This window comes from Armigeres subalbatus, chromosome 2 (assembly GCF_024139115.2).
Source record: "Armigeres subalbatus isolate Guangzhou_Male chromosome 2, GZ_Asu_2, whole genome shotgun sequence".
NCBI lineage: Eukaryota > Metazoa > Arthropoda > Insecta > Diptera > Culicidae > Armigeres > Armigeres subalbatus.
Window position 1 is genome coordinate 114,256,647 of NC_085140.1, and position 20,799 is coordinate 114,277,445.

The window sequence follows — 20,799 nt, forward strand, 5'->3', positions numbered from 1 at the left end:
GCTGACATCGAGAAAATGTTTTACTTCTAGTCTAGTCTCAAGCATGTTGAATAATTGACGTTTCCTGTCAAAAAATCACATGATTCTTTTACTTATTTAGGGACAACTTTCTCAAAAAATACATATTTTTGAAAGCGGCAGTACTTTTTTCTATTTTAGTTTTTCAGTCTCACAAGTCAATCCTAACGTCTCTAATATGGAATTATTAGTTCTTTAGCGTATTTCATCCTAAGAAAGTGAAAAAAATCTATTTAGCCAATCATTTTAACGAGAAGGATCAATTCATAATTGTTACTTAAAAATTGAGTAGTATAAACCAGACAAAAATGGTTGCAGGAGCTTCACTATGACTGATTGTGGTCACATATTAGCTGCAGTACGTTATGTGGAACATGTGTGCTGCTAGGGCTAGTCTGTTCACAAAAGCATAACTGTTATACAGTTAGATAGATAGAAAATCTAGCAAATATTGAACAGCATCCTACTAAGAATTCACAAATGGAGCTTGTGACTAATTTTCAGGTTTTATTGTACTTGTTTCGTGTCGCAGATTTTTTACCATTGGTCACGTCCTTTTGGACATTAAAAAAAGATTGCCCCTTTCATCAATTCGAGTGCTGCAATTGACATGCTATTAAAGCGGAATACCATTGCTTTGCTGAATCATTCTCAAACGGTAATGATTCCAATTCTCATTTGAGAGAATAAAACGATGTCAACAGTCTCGTTAAATCTTTTGCATGATATTGGACTTTGATGGTAGGAATAAAATTCAATTCCTAAACGGTAAATGCCTCTGGTGAAGAATCGTGTTGCAAACGGTTTTTATTAGCTGGCTAGTTTCCATCAATGAATAATTTAAAAATAAGATCTCGATCTCTTTGATTACCATGATTTTTTTAAATTTGGCTTCTTCCAGAGGAGTATAATGCAAATTTACTTAAAACTTGACATGTCGTCTACTCAGACCACAATTTTCCACACGGATGTCGTTTTTAAAATATCGCGAATACACGGTGTGAAACTTGGATTTATGTTCAAGAATACAAGGTGACTGGTAACTGATGTCACATGAAAGGAGGTGATGTAGATTTTATTTGACATTAAAAATTGTACGGGAAGGTAGGTCCGTAATTTTTGTACTCGTTTTGCGATAATTTCCTGCTATGTGCGTTATTTCTCGTCCTGTTTCTAATTTCCAACAAACCTTGATTGTTGCAAACGCCATTTTTTCTTATTGCAATCTCCTGAATATTTTTTAAAATTTATTACTGAATTATGAATCTAGTTAGTAAAACAACAATTAGGCCCTGTATTGTATACGAATCATTATTCAATCTTAAATAAATCTAATAAGCGCGAGTAATGAATCACACACAGAACAAGACATAGGACAAAACCAATAGAGATTACACATAGAGTGTCGACCTGAGATACCATAACATTTATACAGTAAACAAATAATCCAACCAGAAGCAAACTAGTATTAATGTCTTGTAAGAACATTTTAACAGCAGTAGATCAACTAGTAGGATGAATATACATATATGAAAGAACAACAGAATAGCAAATAAAACCAATTACTCAGACAGAATTATACAACATTTATAACATGAAAGAAACCACGAAGGGCAGCTGACATTCGCTTAACATATAGCAGCTAGGCATACAGCAACAAATCCAAACTAATACAGGTGTTATAGAGGTGAACGTTAACCAGTCTAGTCCTACATAGCGGGAGAATCACACGAAAAGACTCCACGACCCTCGGTGGACGCGGCAACACTACTCCCAGTCTCTAGCTAGCCTACATTAACATTATTCCACTGACAACCCACACTGACTCTACTCGAGGCGACTCAATGACATTATGACGGCGTAAGGGACGAACCGTTTGCAGCATGTTTTATGATTTCCTTTCTTGCGACACTGTTATGTTCCGAGCAACCAACCGAAACAGGAAATGGTTCGGTGCAGAGTATGTTTTTTGAACGAACGACGTAAGATCCAGTTGAAAGAAAGTGTAATACAAAAACAATATTTTATATAAAAGTTGTGATTTTGTGCCAATTATCTTGTAAGCGACGTACTTATATTACTAGTATTGAAATTATATTAACGATTTTAATAAACACTAATTATAGATAAATATTGAATTTAAAGAAAGGACAAATCGATATCAAAACTCGTTGTTTATACCAGAAAAAATGAATAGAAACGTTTAAACAAAATTAAGAAGAAATATTTCAAACTTTATCCATAAACAATCCTTAATTTGGTGATATTAGTACAGAGATCAGATTGTTATTTTGTCGATGGAGGTTGTTTAAAGATGCTGGAAAGGAAAGGAATTTTTCTACTAATACTTAATCATAACAAATAAAGGTCGTATTTAAAAACAAATCGAGATAAAAGCTAGCTGATTCAATCTACGAAATATTTTTTTAGAAAAATTCTTCCATTTTAAAATCGAAAAAGCGGGTAAGGCAAAATTAAATGATAAAGCGAGATCGTGCCCTTTTTTGGATTTAAGTAGTAACTTTTTATACGTTTTCACGTTTTAATCCTACCATATTTACCCTTAGACCGAAGTAATTTGTACAGCAACAAGACTATTAAATTAAATCATAATCAAGCGAAAAACTGTTAACCGTCTAGTGCGTATGATATTCATACCAGGAACCAGTTCAACTCCATCGAACAGCAGCATCTCGTGCTGAAAGCAGTTACCCCGTTCGAATTGTTTCGAATAGTTGCGTTTTTTTCAAGCAACTTTCCTGTGGTGCTCTCTAATGACTAATATCACTTACTTAAACAAACACACTAAACCAGTTGCTCCGACGGCGAGCACAACAGTCGAACCTTCCTCGATATGGGCTTATCCGGTAATACGAAAAGTGTCGAATGGTTAACACACCTTTTTTCCGTCTTTTTGCGTTTCTTCTTCCCTTAGTTGATAACTAGACTCGCTTATTGTAACAATTGACGCCACTGTCGTGATTTCCGTTGACCCCGTACTTCATATTTCTGCATTATGTTCCTAATGGTTTTAGTTGAACGACTGTTCCCCTGCACAACAACCCATCTGTCGGTCGGTCTCAGGTTTTCTTTTTATTACGTGTGTGATGTTGCTTTTGACGAGTCCCTTACTATAGCTTTCTGTTTACCGTAAACTTATTCCAGTAGATGTATTGTTTGGTTCAATTACTAAATTAACATGCTAAAAAATATTCTGTTTCCACACATAAACGTGAAAAGAAACTCAAAGCTTTGTTTTTTGTTAGTAGTTGATTGAAAGAGTGCTTCACAAAACATGATTAAAAAAGCGAAACAACATAGAAATATATAATACAAAAATGTTAACACATGTAAAAAAAATAATCCTAAGTAAACGTCACTGAAAAAGATTGCATGAAACATGAGGACGAGTGCTTCACTGAAAAATGTAAGTAGAACATTAGTTATTTGTTGAGGAGTGGTTAGATTGTCATGATCTCAAGTTAGCTATGAATATAAAAAAGTAAGCAAAAACTACACTGACTTGTCTTCGTCACCACTGCATTAATCACAAAGAAAGTCTTTTGGATATTTTTGTATATTTGCAAAAAAAAATCTATTTAGAATAAATGAAGAAATGTGTGCACAAATGTTTCTCATTTATTCACAGTTCAGCTATTAAATGTACTAAATATAGTAAAATTTAATTAGTGGTCCAAATTAATCTTGTTTTCCTTAGTAGTAAAGTATTTAGTAGCTTCCAATAGGAATATTTTGCTATTTTCCTAAGCAAAAATCTGCTTCCACTTTTATTCAACTTAGGGAGCGCAAATGGAATGTGTTGCATTTCAAGTAAAAAACTAATCTGAAAATGTGTTTACAGTTTCCGAACATTCAAGATGAACTTACTGAGCGGTTTTAGTTCTGGAGAATTTCATCGTATTGAAAAGAAGACAATCGCTTATCTTCTTGAAAATTAAATTTCGATTTCCTTTTAACAAGTAGCTAAGCTTAGCAAAGATTTGACTGCAGCCATGAGCAAGCCAAGGGCTGAAAGCCTCTTAAATAAAGATAATAATAATAATAAAGTGTCTTTTTTAGTAGCCATGTGCAGAGGCGTAGCCACGGGGATGGGTTTGGGCATAAACCCCCCCCCCCAGACCAATTTTCTGGCTACGCCACTGGCCCTTTGTAAATATCTTTTAACACTGATGATAAATCTGTTGCCTGGAATTCCAGTTGTAATATGCCAGTTTGCCTTTACCCTCTGATTTTCCTTGATTGCTTTCCCTTCAACTTCAACGCACTGGAGGAGCTGATCAGCAGCTTTACAGACTCAATTACCTACCTGAAACCCAAATTTGTCGCAGATTACATTTGCCTTTCATATTAGCCCTCTTCGACCACTCATTAACCCTTAAAGGCGCAAGGCGATTTTTTTAGAAATCGTCGGAAATATTTTTAACGTAAACAACCATTGAAATCATTAACATTAAACGTATTTTCGGTTTGTTGTTTTAAAACAACATTGCGCATTTAAGGGTTAACAATCGAATAAAGCTCTTCTACATGTGGTCATGCGAATGACCACGCGTCTCCATCAATTTATTCGTGCTATCAGTTGTACGTAGCTGTCGGTTATCGCATTCTTATTAGATGAGGGATGACTCAAATGCGAGTACTACTTTTTGAGGGTTTTCATCAGGATACGAAAGAGCCTTGGTTTTCATCCCCTTCCATCTTTGTTTCGCATTTTATAGGGCACTGCACGGGCTACTTTGTCTCTTTCTCGCTGCAAAGAAATGAGAAAACAACAACGCCAGTAAATGTCAAAATTTATGAAGAACGAAGGAGAAAAAGATTTTTCCATGCAGTGCCCAATGGGGCATTTACTGGCTTTGTTGTTTTCTAATTTCTTTGCAGCGAGAAAGAAACAAAGCAGCCCGTGCAGTGCCCTATACCAGAGGTTCCCAAACTTTTGGATATGCGACCCACCTAGCTGAATCCCATATTGCTTTCGACCCACCAGCACCAGGTACCAAATCCATTGGTTTTGTGAAATTGGATAACAATGAGTTCGCGTTAGATTGGACAAATTATAATAAATTGCTTATATCCCATTATTGTATTTGTCAAAAATCCGCAAATTTTTTGGATTGGATGCGGATTAGATTTGGATAGAATTTAGATTGGATTTGGATTGGATTTGAAATTTCTTCAGATTGAATTTGAATTGGATTTCGATTTGATGAGGATTGGATTTGAATTAGATTTGGATTGGATTTGAATTAGATTTGGATTGGATTTGAATTAGATTTGGATTGGACTTTAAATAGATTTGGACTTGAATGAGATCGGATTTGAATTGGATTAGGATTGATTTTGGATTGGGCTCGGGGCTTACATTTGGATTGTATAAGAATTCTTTCTATTTGCCCAAATATCGTATAACAAAAAAAGGCCATTGACCTCATCAGGTTTGTTGTTCTTTAATCATCCAATCATTAGTTAGACAAAATATGGAATAGATTTGTGGGACAAAATAGTAACAAAACTATGAATTAAGATTTGTCTTTCGCGACCCACCACTGAACAGCCCACGATCCCCCTGGGGGTCGCGACCCACAGTTTGGGAACCTCTGCCCTATACCAAGTGTATGCACTGAAAATCTTCTTAAGTTATACAGAACATTTTTATGCATATCTACGGAAATATAAAAAAAATCCACGAAAAGATTTTTTTCAAGAAACGGAAGTTTTTTTTAATTTTTATGAAACGTTCTTTTTGACTTTCACGGAAAAAAATCTTCAAATTTCCATAACAGTTTCTTCTAAATTTCCCCTGGAAATTCTCAATTTCTATGGAAAATTATTGTGACATTTTCTAGACCTGTGCGTCAATAAAAATTTTACCGGCGGCGGCATAATAGATTAGTTTTAGCCAGCGGCGTGAGTCGGCGAGCAAAAATTTCAAGCGTCAAAAGTTTTCCGGAATTTCTCAAAAAGTTCCTGCAGAAATGCCTCCGGAAGTTCCTCAAAAAGATCTTCCGGTAGTTCCTCCTGGGATTCCTTCGGAAGTTCCTCCAGGAATACCTCCAGGAATGCCTCTGGACGTTCCTACGGGAATGCCTCAAGAAGTTCCTGCAGAAATGCCTCCGGAAGTTCCTCAAGAAAATATTCCGGTAGTTCCTCCTGGAATTCCTCCGGAAGTTCCTCCAGGAATTCCTTTGGAAGATTCTCCAGGAGTTCTTTCAAGAATTCCTCCGGAAGTTCCTCCAAGAATTTCTTCATGTTACTCCAGGAATTCCTTCGGAAGTTCACCTAGGAATTCTTCCAGAAGTTTCTCCAGGAATTCCTCTGGAAGTTCCTCCAGAAATTCCTCTGGAAGTTCCTCCAGAAATTCCTCTGGAAGTTCCTCCAGAAATTCCTCTGGAAGTTCCTCCAGGAATTCCTCTGGAAGTTCCTCCAGGAATTCCTCAGGAGGTTGCTCCAGGAATTCCTCTGGAAGTTCCTAAAGGAATTCCTCTGCAAATTCATCCAGGAATTCCTCAGGGAGTTCCTAAGGGGTTTCTTCTAGGAATTCCTCCTGAAGTTCCTCCAAAAATTCCTCCGGAAGTTCCTCCAAGAATTCCTCCAGAATTTCCTCTAGGAATTCCTCTGGAAGTGCCTACAAGAGTTCCTCCGGAATATCCTCTAGGAATTCCTCCGGAAGTTCCTCCAGGAATCCCTCAGGAAATTCATCCAGGAAGTTACTCCAGGAATTCTTCTGGAAGTTCCTACTGGACTTGCTCCGGAAGCTTCTCTAGGAACTCCTCCGGAAGATCCTCCGGACGTTCTTCCAGGAATTCCTTCGGAAGTTCCTCCAGGAATTCTTCCAGCAGTTCCTCCAGGAATTCCTCTGGAAGTTCCTCCAAGAGTTCATCCGAAAGTTCCTCCAGGAATTGTTCCGCAAGTTGCTCCAGGAATTTCTCCGAAAGTTCCTCCAAGAATTCCTCTGAAATATACTCCCAGGAATTCCTCTGAGTTTCCACCAGTAATTAGTTATAAAGTTCTTCCGGGAATTCCTTTAAAAAATCCTCCAAGAATTCTTCCCGGAGCTCCTAGAAAGTTCTATCAGAATTCCTCTGAAAGTTCTTCCAGGAATTCCTCCGGAAGTTTCTTCAAAAATTCCTCCGGACACTTTTCCAGGAACTCCTCCTAGAATTCCTCTTGAAGTTCCTCCAGAAAATCGTCCGAAAATTCCTCAATCATTTCCTTTAGAAGTTGTTCCAGGAATTCCAACGGAAGTTCTTCCATATTTTTTCCGAAGGTTTCTCCAGAAGTTAGTTCCACGGATGTTCCACCAGAAAATCTAAGTGAAGCTTTTCCAGGAATTCCTACTGAGGAAGTTTCTTCAATAATTTCTTCGAAAGTTTCTTCAGGAATTCCTTTCAAAACTCCTCCGTTCATCAGATAAATCCTCCGGAGATATTACGAATTTATCACATGGATTATTTCTGAAACCTACCTTGGTATTATTTAGATTTTTATGGATGGTCCCTTAGAATGACCAGCAGCTTTTCCTCAAGGAATTTTTCCTGAAAGACTCCTTGAAGTTCCTCCGGAAATTCCTTCAGGGATTCTTCATAAACTACTTCGGGAACTCTTCAGAAATTTCCACTAAATTTCCACAAATTCCTGTTTTTTTTTTTTTTTATGTCTTTATTAAAGTGATTTTTTATGTAACAATAAGTTCATCACTATCAAATTCCTGTGAAATGCACACAAAAATCTTTCAGGAAATTATATATATTTAAAATTCTCTCAGCCATTCCCACAGAAACTTTCATAGAAAAATCCAAAAGCCCCCAATTTTCATTCCTGGCATTGCCACCCAAATTTTGCCTGTGGACATTCTTTCGCAAATTCTCCTGCCTTCCGCGGTAATTATTTCAAAAATACTTTTATAAATCCCTTCATAGATTCACCAAAAAATCTCGATGGGCTTCCAGAAGGTATTCTCGAAGGAACTACTAAATAATTGCTGAAGAAATTTCAAGAAGTTGAAGTATTTTCAAATAAAGTTTATACGAAGTTAAACCAAATCTAATTGAATTTTTAAATAATTTCAAACTCCAAAAAAATCTAATAATAATTTAGGAGGAGGAGGGAGAAATTTCCTAAATTTCCTAAAAACAATGAATGGTTGAAACCAACATTAAATACAACCAGCGCTGTAGCGTACAGGGGAGGGCGTCTAAATAAAGAATTGCGCTATTCGAAAAGGTAAATTATATTAGGTTCCAACACAACAGTATCAAACCGTAAAAATCTAGAGCTAATCTAGATCAAACAAATTATATTTCGTTATTTCCACATCAACATGTCATATAAATTGGTTTTATTATTGACCACTATTTCGGTTTCACTAGGACTAGGGGCCAGGTGAGAAAAAAATGAAAATATTATATTCAAAAAGTTTTATCAAAATCATGCTTGATATCCATATTGTGTAGATCAGACAAGTTCCATTTTCGGTCACTATTACGGTTACCGAGACTTCCGGAGCCGTAATGTTTTACAGCCATGAGAACTAGGTATTTACACTCTAAATTCATTGATTTGAAATGACGACATCCATTATCAACCGGTTGTCCAAACTCCGAAGCGTCTTCTGCTCGCATGAGTGAGAACTAGTGGAGCAAATTTGAGTAGTTTTGAGATAAATTTGCTCTATTTGTAATGCAATCTAGCCATCGTTTCCCAGATTGACCCAATACATGGGTAGAAGTGCCCGCAATTTTCTCATGGAGAGTTAACAATAGGAAGTTGGCAATCTCACACTCCCTATCCAAATCACTTCAATTGGGTGCCCTGAGGGTACTTTTATATAGTTATAACGTCCATCTAACTAGATTTCTCGAAAGTTCCCGAATAATAAATTTAACCGTGAACGAGCATTTTCGAGATCAAGCCGAGAGAATCAAACATACTCACATTGGATCTCAATATTATTCGCCTCGTCGTATTGAGCTCATTCGATGCCAATTCTCCGGAGTCAACTTCGCCATCTTTTCTTCTGTATCACGGCTGTCTTAGTAGTCGTGGCCGCTTCCGAAAAATCTTCTTTCCACAGACTCACGTTCATGTTATTTACAAAGTTTTCCAAACATGGTGAGCCGGTGAACCTGCTCAATCTTAAATACATCAGGTTTCAAAGGTTGATCTCTTCTGTAAAGAAACCACTTCCCCTTCAATCCTTCTTTTTTATTCACACTTAGCGATACATTTTTACACTGTTATCAACGACATTAGAAGGTGCAGACCATTCAATAGCTTGTCTTTGAGAGATATTCCTTTTTTGGTTTTACTGCTGCATTCCAAAAAAGGAGCGTAACCTTCCCAGGTTTATGTGGATTAGTTACCACGCCATGGATAACGACGAGAAAGATCTCTCCATACCACATGGTTTGTATTGTAAGACACAGCTGACCTAGAGTGCTTGCACTGGCAACGCGAATAACTGGCTGCCATCTTTTCTTGAATTCTTCAAATTGACTAACGGGAATCAGCTGACAAGCCACTTCTTTGTCAATGAGCCCTCATCCAAGCAAGAAAGGGTGAACATTTTTATGTTTTCAACATACAATATTACGGGAATTACACGAAACTAGCTACCCAGCGAACTTTGTCTCGCCAAAAATTGATCAATTTTCTGATACAAATTTTTGCGTTCATTACTTATCTAGAAAACAAATCGATTGTTCAGAATTCCATCATAACCTTTTTCCTATTAATTAAAAACAAACAAAAATTAGCACATATTAATTTTTCCATCGTCGAATTATAATGTCAACTTCGTGTTATAAATACAAATAAACAATATTTGAAATTCCCATACAAAAAGATTTTGAAATCTTTCCAGTTTCATGCCAAATAGAAGAAGAAAACGAATATAAATTAGCGAAAATTGGGCTGCCTATACTTGAGTAATGCGCGGCCTTACAAATGCCAGTTTTTTGTTTTTCATATGGGACTAATATGCGGTCATAGTCAGTATACAAGGTATACCAAAAATCGTGTCAGAAATCTCAAAAATTAGTGGACGTCGCGTCATACTTGATTCGTCCCTTGAATACAAATGGTAGTAGCTTATGTGACACAAATAACCTAATACCTACTTGAAGATAGCGTGGTGATGTGGCTAGAGTGAGCGGATCGCTACGGCTGTTATTGTTAATACGTTGTTATTGTATTAATATTCTGGATTCTAATCGCGCCACGGCCGTACAATTTGTATAATTGTTCTGTGATAATGCACGAGAAAAGTGAGTGAGAGGTGAAAGTGATGACACGAAAGGATTTTCGTCTCATCAGCGAACCGAAAAGTCGAAATCCTGCTAACCACATCTTCTGATTGTTGAAGATCGTTCTGCTGCTGCTATGGTGACCGTTTGTGCACTTGGATCTAACGATGGATGGTGTTTCTTGCCCTCAATCTGTGATTGAACACGCACTCTCAACGCTCATTTTGCTAGCTATTTCAGTCACGGGTTTCGGCAAAACATTCCTTCCTGAGTCATAGGGTTTGTTAGTATTTTAGTGTTCCTAAATAGCATCCTTCTACCAGTTTCAGCCACGCTAGGGCCGATCGAAATAGACGGAAAAATATGATCGGCGTCCCAAAAGGTAGGATTGCCACCGAAAAATTCCATCAACTCCTTGAGCCTATTCTATATTCTGGCGCCATCGGTTTCGGCGACTGCCAGCTTCATCATCATCAAACTCTGCTTTCAGAAGCGCGTATTTCTCGTCGAGATTCTTCTACTTCAGCGTAGCTTGTGTTGCAATGCATTCTCCTTCATTTGTTTTTCCTTTTCCTTTTCGTGGTACTCGATTTGTCATTGAATCCGTGTCGACCGAGAAATAGTGCTTTCACATATCTACTTCACTGTTCGAACGAATCATGTACATTTACATCAAATATCATGCACATAATTAGAGCATGATAAACGATAGAAATTTACATTTCATTTTATCTTTACATCACTTATCATCCGTTGCTTTAAATTTACATGTTCTATTTTATGCCATATAAATAAAAAAAATCGGTTAACATGAGAATCGAACTCAGGTCCGCAGAGTGATAGCCCGTTCTGATACCACTCTACCGTCTTCACTTCTTGAAATCGATGTTGTCTAAAGAGTAACAGGTTCTGAGTTATGGCGATTCAAACATACAGTATCGAACCCGTCGTGATCGGGTTCTGGCTAGGTAATGTAAATTTACATGCTCTGAGTAGGCGCATGCGCACCGTCAAGGGGGAATATCTGACTGGATGAAGTGCAAGAATTTGAAGTTTTTCCATCGATTTAAGTAAACGCCTGATGAAGTACACCGATGAAATGCAGCATCGTGGATGCTGTTTTTTAGTCGTAATGAAAAATCTTCACTTTAGTATGACGGTGGTCGAAATCGAAGGTTTCCCGCTGCATTTGCAGCTGCCTTGATGGAATTGTTTGTTTTGCTTATATTCTACCGAGATCGTCGCAAGAGTGGCCATCTATAGTTTCGGTTCACATAATATCATGTAAACTTAATTGTTTATAAATGAATTTTCAGGGTGAATAAAGTATTGTTTTCAATAAAGTGTAGGGTGATGTATTTATACGGTTTAATTCATGCTCTGTTTATGTGCATGATTTTCAACGCGTAATTACATTGAGAAAACGATTACATGATCTGCATTTACATTAGTTTTATTGATTACATTACCAGTAAAAGTCAAATTTTTTTGCTGTGTGTGTACAATTGAGATAGTCAGGTACCTCCACACGGGTATACCCCGTTAGGCATAAGTACGTTAGGCATAAATACGTTAGGCATAAGTACGTTAGGCATAATGGACGTTAGGCATAAGTACGTTAGGCATAATGGACGTTAGGCATAACGGACGATAGGCATAATGTACGTTAGGAATAATGGACTTTAGGCATAAAATGTCCCAAAGAACAGCATAAGACATAAAGAAGGCAGAATTATGCCAAACGTCCATTATGCCTAACGTGCATTATGCCTATCGTCCTTATGCCTAGCGTCCATTATGCCTAACGTACTTATGCCTAACGTCATTATGCCTAACGTACTTATGCCAAACGTCGCGGACCTCCTCCACACACGTACGATGATACGGACGATGACATCGATAGCAAGCTACTATTCTTGCTACGTTGTTCGGGTTCTCACATTTCTCGCACTGATATTCCTTTGCATACGATATCTCCGCCGTTTTCGTAGCAGTCGGCATCATCGACGTATCCTCTAGACCAGCAGTTCTCAACCTTTTTCTTGAGAGGTACCATTCTCACTTCTGCATTTATTAAGGTACCCCCTATTTTTTGCTGTAAACGAAAATAAGTGTAACTGGATATATACTCTCCATAAAGTTGGCTGAAATTCTCATTCTCATGGGATGTTCCCAGACCTCTTGGCATCTTGTAAGTAGACTTCCGGGCCTCTTGGAAGAATGCTCCGGGCGTCTTGAAAGGAGGCTTCCTGGCCTCTCGAATGGAGGTTTCCAGGCCTCTTGAAAGGAGGCTTCCGGGCATCTTGAAAGGGGGCTTCTGGGCATCTTGGAAGAAAGCTTCCGGGCGTCTTGAAAGGAGGCTTCCTGGCCATCGAAAGGAGGTTTCCGGGCCTCCTGAAAACAGGCTTCTGAACCACTTCAAAGGAAGTTTTCGGGCTTATTGAAAGTGGGCTTCTCAGCTTCTTGAAAAAAGGTTTTCTAACCTCTTGAAAAGAGGCTTCCGGGCATCTTGAAAGGAGGCTTCTGAACCACTTGAAAAGAGGTTTTCTAGCTTATTGAAAGAAGGCTTCCCAGCCTCTTGAAAGAAGATTTCCGAACCACTTAAAAGAAGGCTTACGAGTCTTTTGAAAGGAGGCTTCCGAGCTTCTAGTAAGGAGGCTTCCGGTCCTCTAGTAAGGAGGCTTCCGGGCATCTAAAAAGGGGGCTCTCGGCCTTTTGGGAGAAGGATGCTTTCAATCCTCTTGCAATGTAGCAACTGAGCTTTTCGGAAAAAAGTAATCATGCGAGACAAAGGGAGGCTTCCGAACGTGTAAACTCTAAATTTTAGCTCAGAAGCATATTCTTAACATATCATTCAACATTTTGTTTCAATCAGGTAGATTGCATAGAAGATTTTTAAAATTGGTTTATTCCTTCCCTTCATCCACTGTGCTGGTTGTGGAAGAAGGGATTCAATAGTCTTTGAGTCACTGATCGCCATGCATATTATGGGGCCGGGGAAGGTTCTTAAGATGTTTAGAGACCCCTCCTCACTTTGGAAAGGAAACACAAATTTCTTCATAACTCGAACATTAATCAAGCAAATGGAGCTAATTCTGGCATATGGAGGTTTCGGAAGGCAAGAAATATTTCTGTTATGCTTTATTGACCCCTCCCCCTTCTGGAAAGGGGGCTTCCATACAAATGAAACATAATATTCTGAAAACTCAGATGAACTAAAAAAATGTTGCATTTGAGAAACCGATTAATTCCTTTGAAAACTGACCTCCAAAATAAACAACATCGTGGTTTTCAATCGCAGATCAACGATATGGAAGTCAGTAGATTGTATTTTTTAAATTAATGTGACCAGACGCGCTTTGTGATTTTCCAAACCACAATCCATTTTCCAGCGGTCTTCCAAACGCGCTTTGTAATTTTCCAAACCACGATTCACTTTCCAGTGGACTTTTAGACGCGCTTTGTGATTTTCTAAACCACGATCCATTTTCCAGCCGTCTTCCAGGTGCGCTTAGCGATTTTCCAAACCACAATCCAAATTTCAGCGGTCTTCTAGACGCGCTTTGTGATTTTCCAAACCACAATCCATTTTCCAGCGGTCTTCCAGACGCGGTTTGTGATTTTCCAAACCACAATCCATTTTCCAGCGGTCTTCTAGACGCGCATTGTGATTTTCTGAACAACAAACCAGTTTCCAGCGGTCTTCCAGATGTGCTTTGTGATTTTCCAAATCACAAACCAGTTCCCAGCGGTCTTCCAGACAAATGGCAACACTAATCACCTTGCTTGATTTTTGTTTTAACCATCACCTTTTGATATCAGCGTTAGGATTCAAAAAATAACCTGGCAGGATTGCCAAAATGTGTGACAACAAATGGTTGCTCGGAATGCAATGACAGCAGCTCTCGATGGGTGCGTGTGCTCGCCACGGAGAGCTGACAAGAATAGTCCGAGTCATGGCTTGCTGCTCACCGATTGGGTGTTAATTTATAATCACACGCTGATGGTAACTGATTCAAACCACATAATTCCCACAATAATCAAATCAGTTTGGTCTCAATTTGAATATTTATATCGACCATCCTGCTTCCGACAGCGATTTTGAAAATAGGTCAACAAATTTCTTGGATTTTATCGACCAACTAGTGTATGTTTAGGCCCGACACCGGCCGGCCCACTTTAAAGAAGGGTTTTTCTTGATCCGTCGAATCTAGGTCCTATAGCGATTCCATATGATATCTTTAATGATTTGTCCCGCTCTTCAAATCCACTTCTCCGTGAAGCATAGAGTATACATGGCCTTAAAGAATTTCCAGGAATTTTCATGAACTTTCTGCCCGACTTTGTTACTGTTACAAAGTTATTCAGCCACGGCTTTTTGCAGGAACCAGCAAAAGCCAGTTTTTTAAATTTGTCGCGTTGCAGTATGCGTCAAAAATGATTACATTACTTATTACATGAGACTTGTACCCTCAAAAACGCGAGGTGAGGATTGAAACGACAATTGTAGCAGCCATTTTAAACTTTGTCGTGATTGTTTTTAAACGAGTTTTCGATTCAAAACTTCCTTGCGACGGTAATCTATGAAGTACCACGCACCTCCTCACGCCTCCACACAAAATCAACTTAAATTTAATCTTTCCGTACGATTGGAAGGGAAATCTTTTGATTCTCACTCTTCAGATTCCTGTAAACGAGGGATGAGATTTTTTGGGATTCAGGAGGAGGTTCTCCATAAGCCATTCCGATAAATAATATTTGCTTTCTAGCATTCTTTAATTTTCAATTTTTAAAAATTCTAAAAAGTCCAATGAACGTTTAGTTCTGAGATAAAAATTTACATACCACAGTATCCAGTTGGGACTCACAATTTGTGAGTTAGGGAATCGAATGCCAAATTTTCAGATGGCGAGTTAGATTTTTTGCCGACCATCCTGATATGGTAGGCATACAGAGAGTACCTATCATGCTTTCGATCAACGATTTGAATGGGGAAAAATAATAACTGTTGAATAGCTCTTCAAAATACCCAACTGAAAGGCAGATTAAGTTTCAACTAGATCGAAAAATCTTATAGAAGTCGAAATATGCAACACACGTATTGAGAAATACGCGTAATTGGGTTAAACTTGAAAAAGTCGTTCCAGTATTTCTTAATCGATTCGACTGCGATTGTTAAATGGAATGTTCGGAAACTAGAAACATGAACACATTAAAAAAATCCTTATGTTAATGATTAAAAAGCATATCATCTCTTTAATATGACAACCTTAGGAAATGTAGTATGTAATATAATACCAGATAAACTATTTACATTTTTCCAACATTAGATAGTCGTTAAAAAAAAAACAAAGTAAACAAGTGTAGATTTTTATGAAATTCAAATCTTTTTAAATTAGTTAGACTTTTTTAGCTCGTTTTAATCACAACTAAGTAGTGTAGTAATTTTCAATTAGTCTGAACCAATTTAGTTATAATTTTCTTAATGACGTGTGTTAAACCGTTTGAACGCAAGACGTAAAACATCGGAGCTATCATATGGAAGTGTTCAGCAGTAAATAAAAGATTAAACATTTTATGCAATCGAAGCACTGAAAACAATTTATTTAGGAATACACAATTGGCAAACGATCATTGGCACTTCACAAAACAGTGAAAAAAGCACAATTTCATAATTTTTATACTTAATATAAACAAATCCTCCTTAATTAGTTTTGATTGATTTTAAGTGAATGAACCTTTCTCGTTCATCAGTTCTTATGGTTTCCTTGAGTTCTCCAGTTACTCGGTAGTTTCTTCTCACTTTCTTTCCAAATCCTGAAACCCCTCTATTTTCTTCTACTTCTTCCATTCTATCTATTTCTCCTTTTCTTCATCCGATTGGACTAATCCACCGAAGCAAATTGATTAAATCTGGCCATTTTTTACTTTTTTCTTGTTTAATTGTAGGATCCCCGGTGTGGAAGCCTAGAGACATGATTAGTTTATGTGATGCCCAGTCGACTTCGACCGCACGTAAAGATGATTCAAACAAGTAAACAATGCGCCCATGTTAGGCGCGCAAGCAAACGGCAAATGTATGTAAACAATAGAGATCAAGGCAAAGCACTCAAGAGTTGCGCAGTAGACAGAGAAAGGGTTTTGGTTTATTTGGCGGTTGCTATGTGACCATGGGGGCTGTTAAATTGGTGCCGGGCAAAGAGTAGAGTGCAAGCTGAAAGAGCAATTTGTAACAACAGTCTGAGAGAAAAAAAAGGGCGGGACTTTTTGTCTGACTGCTGCGGAATGTGTATGGGAGGGCGGTTCTGCCACTTGCTGTTGAAGAGGAAAAATCTTCCCATGTGGGGACAGGAGAACTGTCGCACATTTTATTCACTCTTGACCCCAGCGTTGTTTCCCCAATGTTTTGAAATGTAAGCATGGTGTATTTACTCCAAGTGGATATGAAAGACGATTGTTTATTGTTATATGAAATTTTTCGCGTCATGTGACTGAGAGAGAGAAGGGAGCCAAAAACGTGAGAAATTTCAGAATCTAGTAGCATAAGAAAAAACAAATTAAGCAAATTCTATGGATGATATTAGTGAAACAAAAATGAATTTTTATGAGAGCAGAGCAAAACTTAGTGATAGTTTCTAATTGCAAGATGTAGTTAAGAATAAACAAGTTTATGATTATTATTACTATTATAATTATTACTGTGAAGCGGGAGCGATGGAAGATAATAATAACCACAGAGGCACACCCACACAAAGACAGAAAACGTAGCAAGATTATCCGTAAACATGAATATCAGTTGAGATATGTAATGTCAAGCGACAGATTTGAAGCGAGACGAAACTGTTTATTTTACTTTGTATTTCTGATACTTTTTAAATATTCAGAAAAGTAAAAACGATGTAATTGCAGCTATATTAGCAGTAAACTGAACTTTTACCGCTAATGTTAAGAAAAAAACGAAAGATGTCACCATTTGATTGTGAATTACTAATTCTTTAATTTGAACACACTTAAAAATCGTTTAAAAATGCAGTTGAAAGTAAAAACAACTTAAACCTAAATGAAAGGGAATTGAATTTTATACATTGTGAATCCAATTGGATGTGTTAGAACCCAGATTAAAAACAAGTTTGACTAACTCTTATAGTGGTCTAGATTTTTGGTTGAACGAAGATAAAATTGACTTTTGTGTTGCAAACCCTTGATCAAATGGGGTAAGCAGAAAATTCGATAATCACTATCAATTAATCTAGTTAATTAAAGGTTTTCCTAATTGGTTTACAAATTTTCTATAAATCTAGTGATTTTAGAAACAATAAGAGTAAAAAAAACACGTATACCTTTAATGAAAAAAAAACTAGAGTTTCCCGGAAGAAATTTCAAAATTTTATTTGAAATTTTTAATCACTAACCATGCATCTATACTACAGAAAATGTACTTCTTTCCAATCACAGCAGGCCACGGGTGACACTGACAATGGCTCAAGAGAAGAGAAAAAATAAGTAAACGTAAACACAAGATAAAACACTTAAAATTAAAATCTAGGAAGTCTTGCAATCCGCAAAAAGAATCATCAAACTATAGTTAAAATACGTATATTTCCTTTTACATAAAAAGTAACTAAAACAAGTAACAAAAACAGACAACTGCACGCGTTCTTTCCCTCACAGAAGTATTTATAAAAATATACATACAAAACCACTTGAAATATTATTATGAAATTTAATAAGAAAACTGAAATGAAAAATCGACAAAAACAATGATAAAATTTCACGACAATTATGTTTTAAACACACATTAGGCACATCCCTTAGCCCGTTCAGCAGAATACGAGAAAGAACAAAAACGATGAAGACAATGCAGTTGATATTTTACAAATATGATTTTTATCATTCTAAACAGAAATCCACCACGTGCTGTTTATCCAGTTAAAACATTACGATGAGATAGAAATTTAATTTAATTTAAATATTTTACTTCAATTCCTCTCAGACGATATTTTATCCCACGAGAACCAAATCTCATGAGCCCTAAGCAAACACATTTACGCAAATCATCAACACCCTGAAAAAAGAACCATGTTGACTTTCCAATACCTTCGCGTTCAAAAGTGAAGCGAGCACGCAATCCAAAATTGCAATAGGAGAAGTGATCGACCGTACCCAATCAATAATCTATGGTTATCAAACACAGAAAAATATAAAACAAAGATAAACTTAATTACGTCAGTGGTTCGTTATATGAAAAAGACACATTCAGAAAATAAAAAGTTCACAAGAAAACAAATACGCAGACACAAAATGCTAACAAAATAAGAACTTCATTTAGCCACATTATTTTGCGTTTGCTAACGAATAAAAATAGGACGTACATATTAAACACTAACACAAGTACACTCGAGAAAAAAAAATTAATGACAACCCAAAAAAATTAGACTCGTATAGCCAAACACTACTCAAAAGTAAACAACAAGCTATCAATCGATGAGACAACCCCTTCCCTTAACTTTGCGTTGCTACACATCGGCAAACACTTTCACACACATACACTTATCACAAGGATAATACTCTTTAATACATTCAAAAATTCAAAACACAAAAAAACGAACACTTATAGGAGCAACCCTATACAAAACGAAAGATTAGAAAACAAATGAGAGAAACACTAAATTGTGCCAATTAAGAAATGTAAGCAGCAAACAGAAGAGCGACTTTCAAAGAACAGAAACAAATAACCTGCATGGATAGATGTTAACGAGTGACGATTGTGAATGATGATGATAACATGATAACGATGATTCATTAATGGAAACGATTATGAAGGGAAGGAAAAACGCAACACCGGCATAACGAATGCAAAAAAAAAAACGGAAAGAACATCTAGAGCAGAAGAATGAAAAAATGATAACGATAACGACGATGATGATAATGATAATGCGGAAGAGCAAAACTGATTCTTGTTTATTTGTTTTGTAACTTTTTGAGATGTCTAAGTATTCAATAAATAAAATAATTATACACAAACACTATTGGATTCTGGAGTTGTATCCTTCTGTTAGTGAAATACTATCACAGACCATCCATTCAAATTAAAAAAAAATCTAACAATTAACGAATGATATGTTTCAAAATCCTGAACATCGGCACCCAATATTCATCATCATCACTAGCCGTTCAGATGTACGGATCAATATTGAAGGTCTTTATCCAGTTTTTTTGGATTTATTATAATATTATATTTAATCATGTTTATGGAAAAAAAATCACCCATCCAATATGTATGTTGCAGTAATGTATCGTGATTTACGATGCATTACAGATTCAAAGATTTTACCAGAGCATGGTGCAGAATCATGTTTATTCTTTGGAACATCTGGATCTCAACTGAAGGATATTTTGTCCATAATAGAACAAAAAAAAATTGGACAACTTTGCTGGAGAAAGCTCTGCTCCGCACTTTCTTAAGGACATAGTTGGAAGAGTACCACGATGGCAGTCAATATGGCACCGGACCTTCCACTGGTCAACCCCACAACTCCCGCACTCCTCTCCCACCAACATTCGAATGCATCGAACAGCATCGAACAAAAGTCTAATATTGAAATTACTAACCTGTTCACAGCATATTCATTCACTTCCCGTGATAATGAACATGTTTATCTAACGAGTCCTATGTATTTCGGCTCGAATATTATCATAAATCAGCAGTTTCCTGCCAATTTAATAGCCGTTCGCGATTTGGTGGGTTTATCACTGCACTTCACTACTTCTCAAAGGGCACGGAAAAAATCAAGTTTTTACTCACTTCTCCGCACATGAGCAGCCCGAAATGTTGATGGAATGCAAATTAAACATCACTTTTCAAAATCAGTCACTTGTTTAAACCGAAAACTTAATATAAACTGCTATTTTTGCCCGAAAAATACGATTAAAAACTGACCGCGGAGCGAATGTAAACACCGCGGGGCACCGGCACCGGCAGCAGCAAACTAATAAGTAGGGTGGTTCAAAAAATAATTTTGCTCCGTCACGCTCAGTCGATTATGATTTATAATTTGGATGTCATCCAATGGTTTGGGCTGGTTTGAATAGAGGCTTATCGTGCACAAGTCTTTTCAGGTTTGTATGACAGTTGATATGGCGAGGTTGAATTTTACATTATTCTGATTCTGGCACTCCGTCATTGGGCGCTAGCTAGGGGGAGACCATATGACTGGATGAAATATTCAAGAGCTTCAACTCCATATTGAATGGTCGTTCCAATAGTTAGGAGTCGATTTTAATTGAGATTGCAAATCTTTCGCATGATAATTAGGCTTCTTATAAGGCATCAGTGAAACGTGCAATTCAACAAAATACCCAGAATTTGTCAGTGATATCTATCGCATCAGGGGCAGATAGTTCCAGTCTAGTCTACAGTATCGCACCAGGGGCAGATGCTTCATACAAAAAGTGTGACATAAGGGTGAGTGGGGTATAAAATGCTATATTTGCTATACGTAATCAATGGATCTTT

The 20,799-nt window shown here is 37.2% G+C and overlaps 1 protein-coding gene across 2 annotated transcripts in view; it reads left to right on the forward strand.

Moving 5' to 3' along the window:
• Nucleotides 1-19,312, forward strand: part of LOC134210688 (protein still life, isoform SIF type 1) — a 426,260-nt gene extending 406,948 nt beyond the window's left edge. For both annotated transcript variants that reach the window (XM_062686893.1, XM_062686894.1), the window contains one exon: nucleotides 16,233-19,312. In XM_062686893.1, the coding sequence (XP_062542877.1) occupies nucleotides 16,233-16,321 (89 nt within the window). In that variant the 3' untranslated portion in view covers nucleotides 16,322-19,312. The remainder of the gene's footprint in view (nucleotides 1-16,232) is intronic.
• The last annotated feature ends 1,487 nt before the right edge of the window (nucleotides 19,313-20,799 follow it).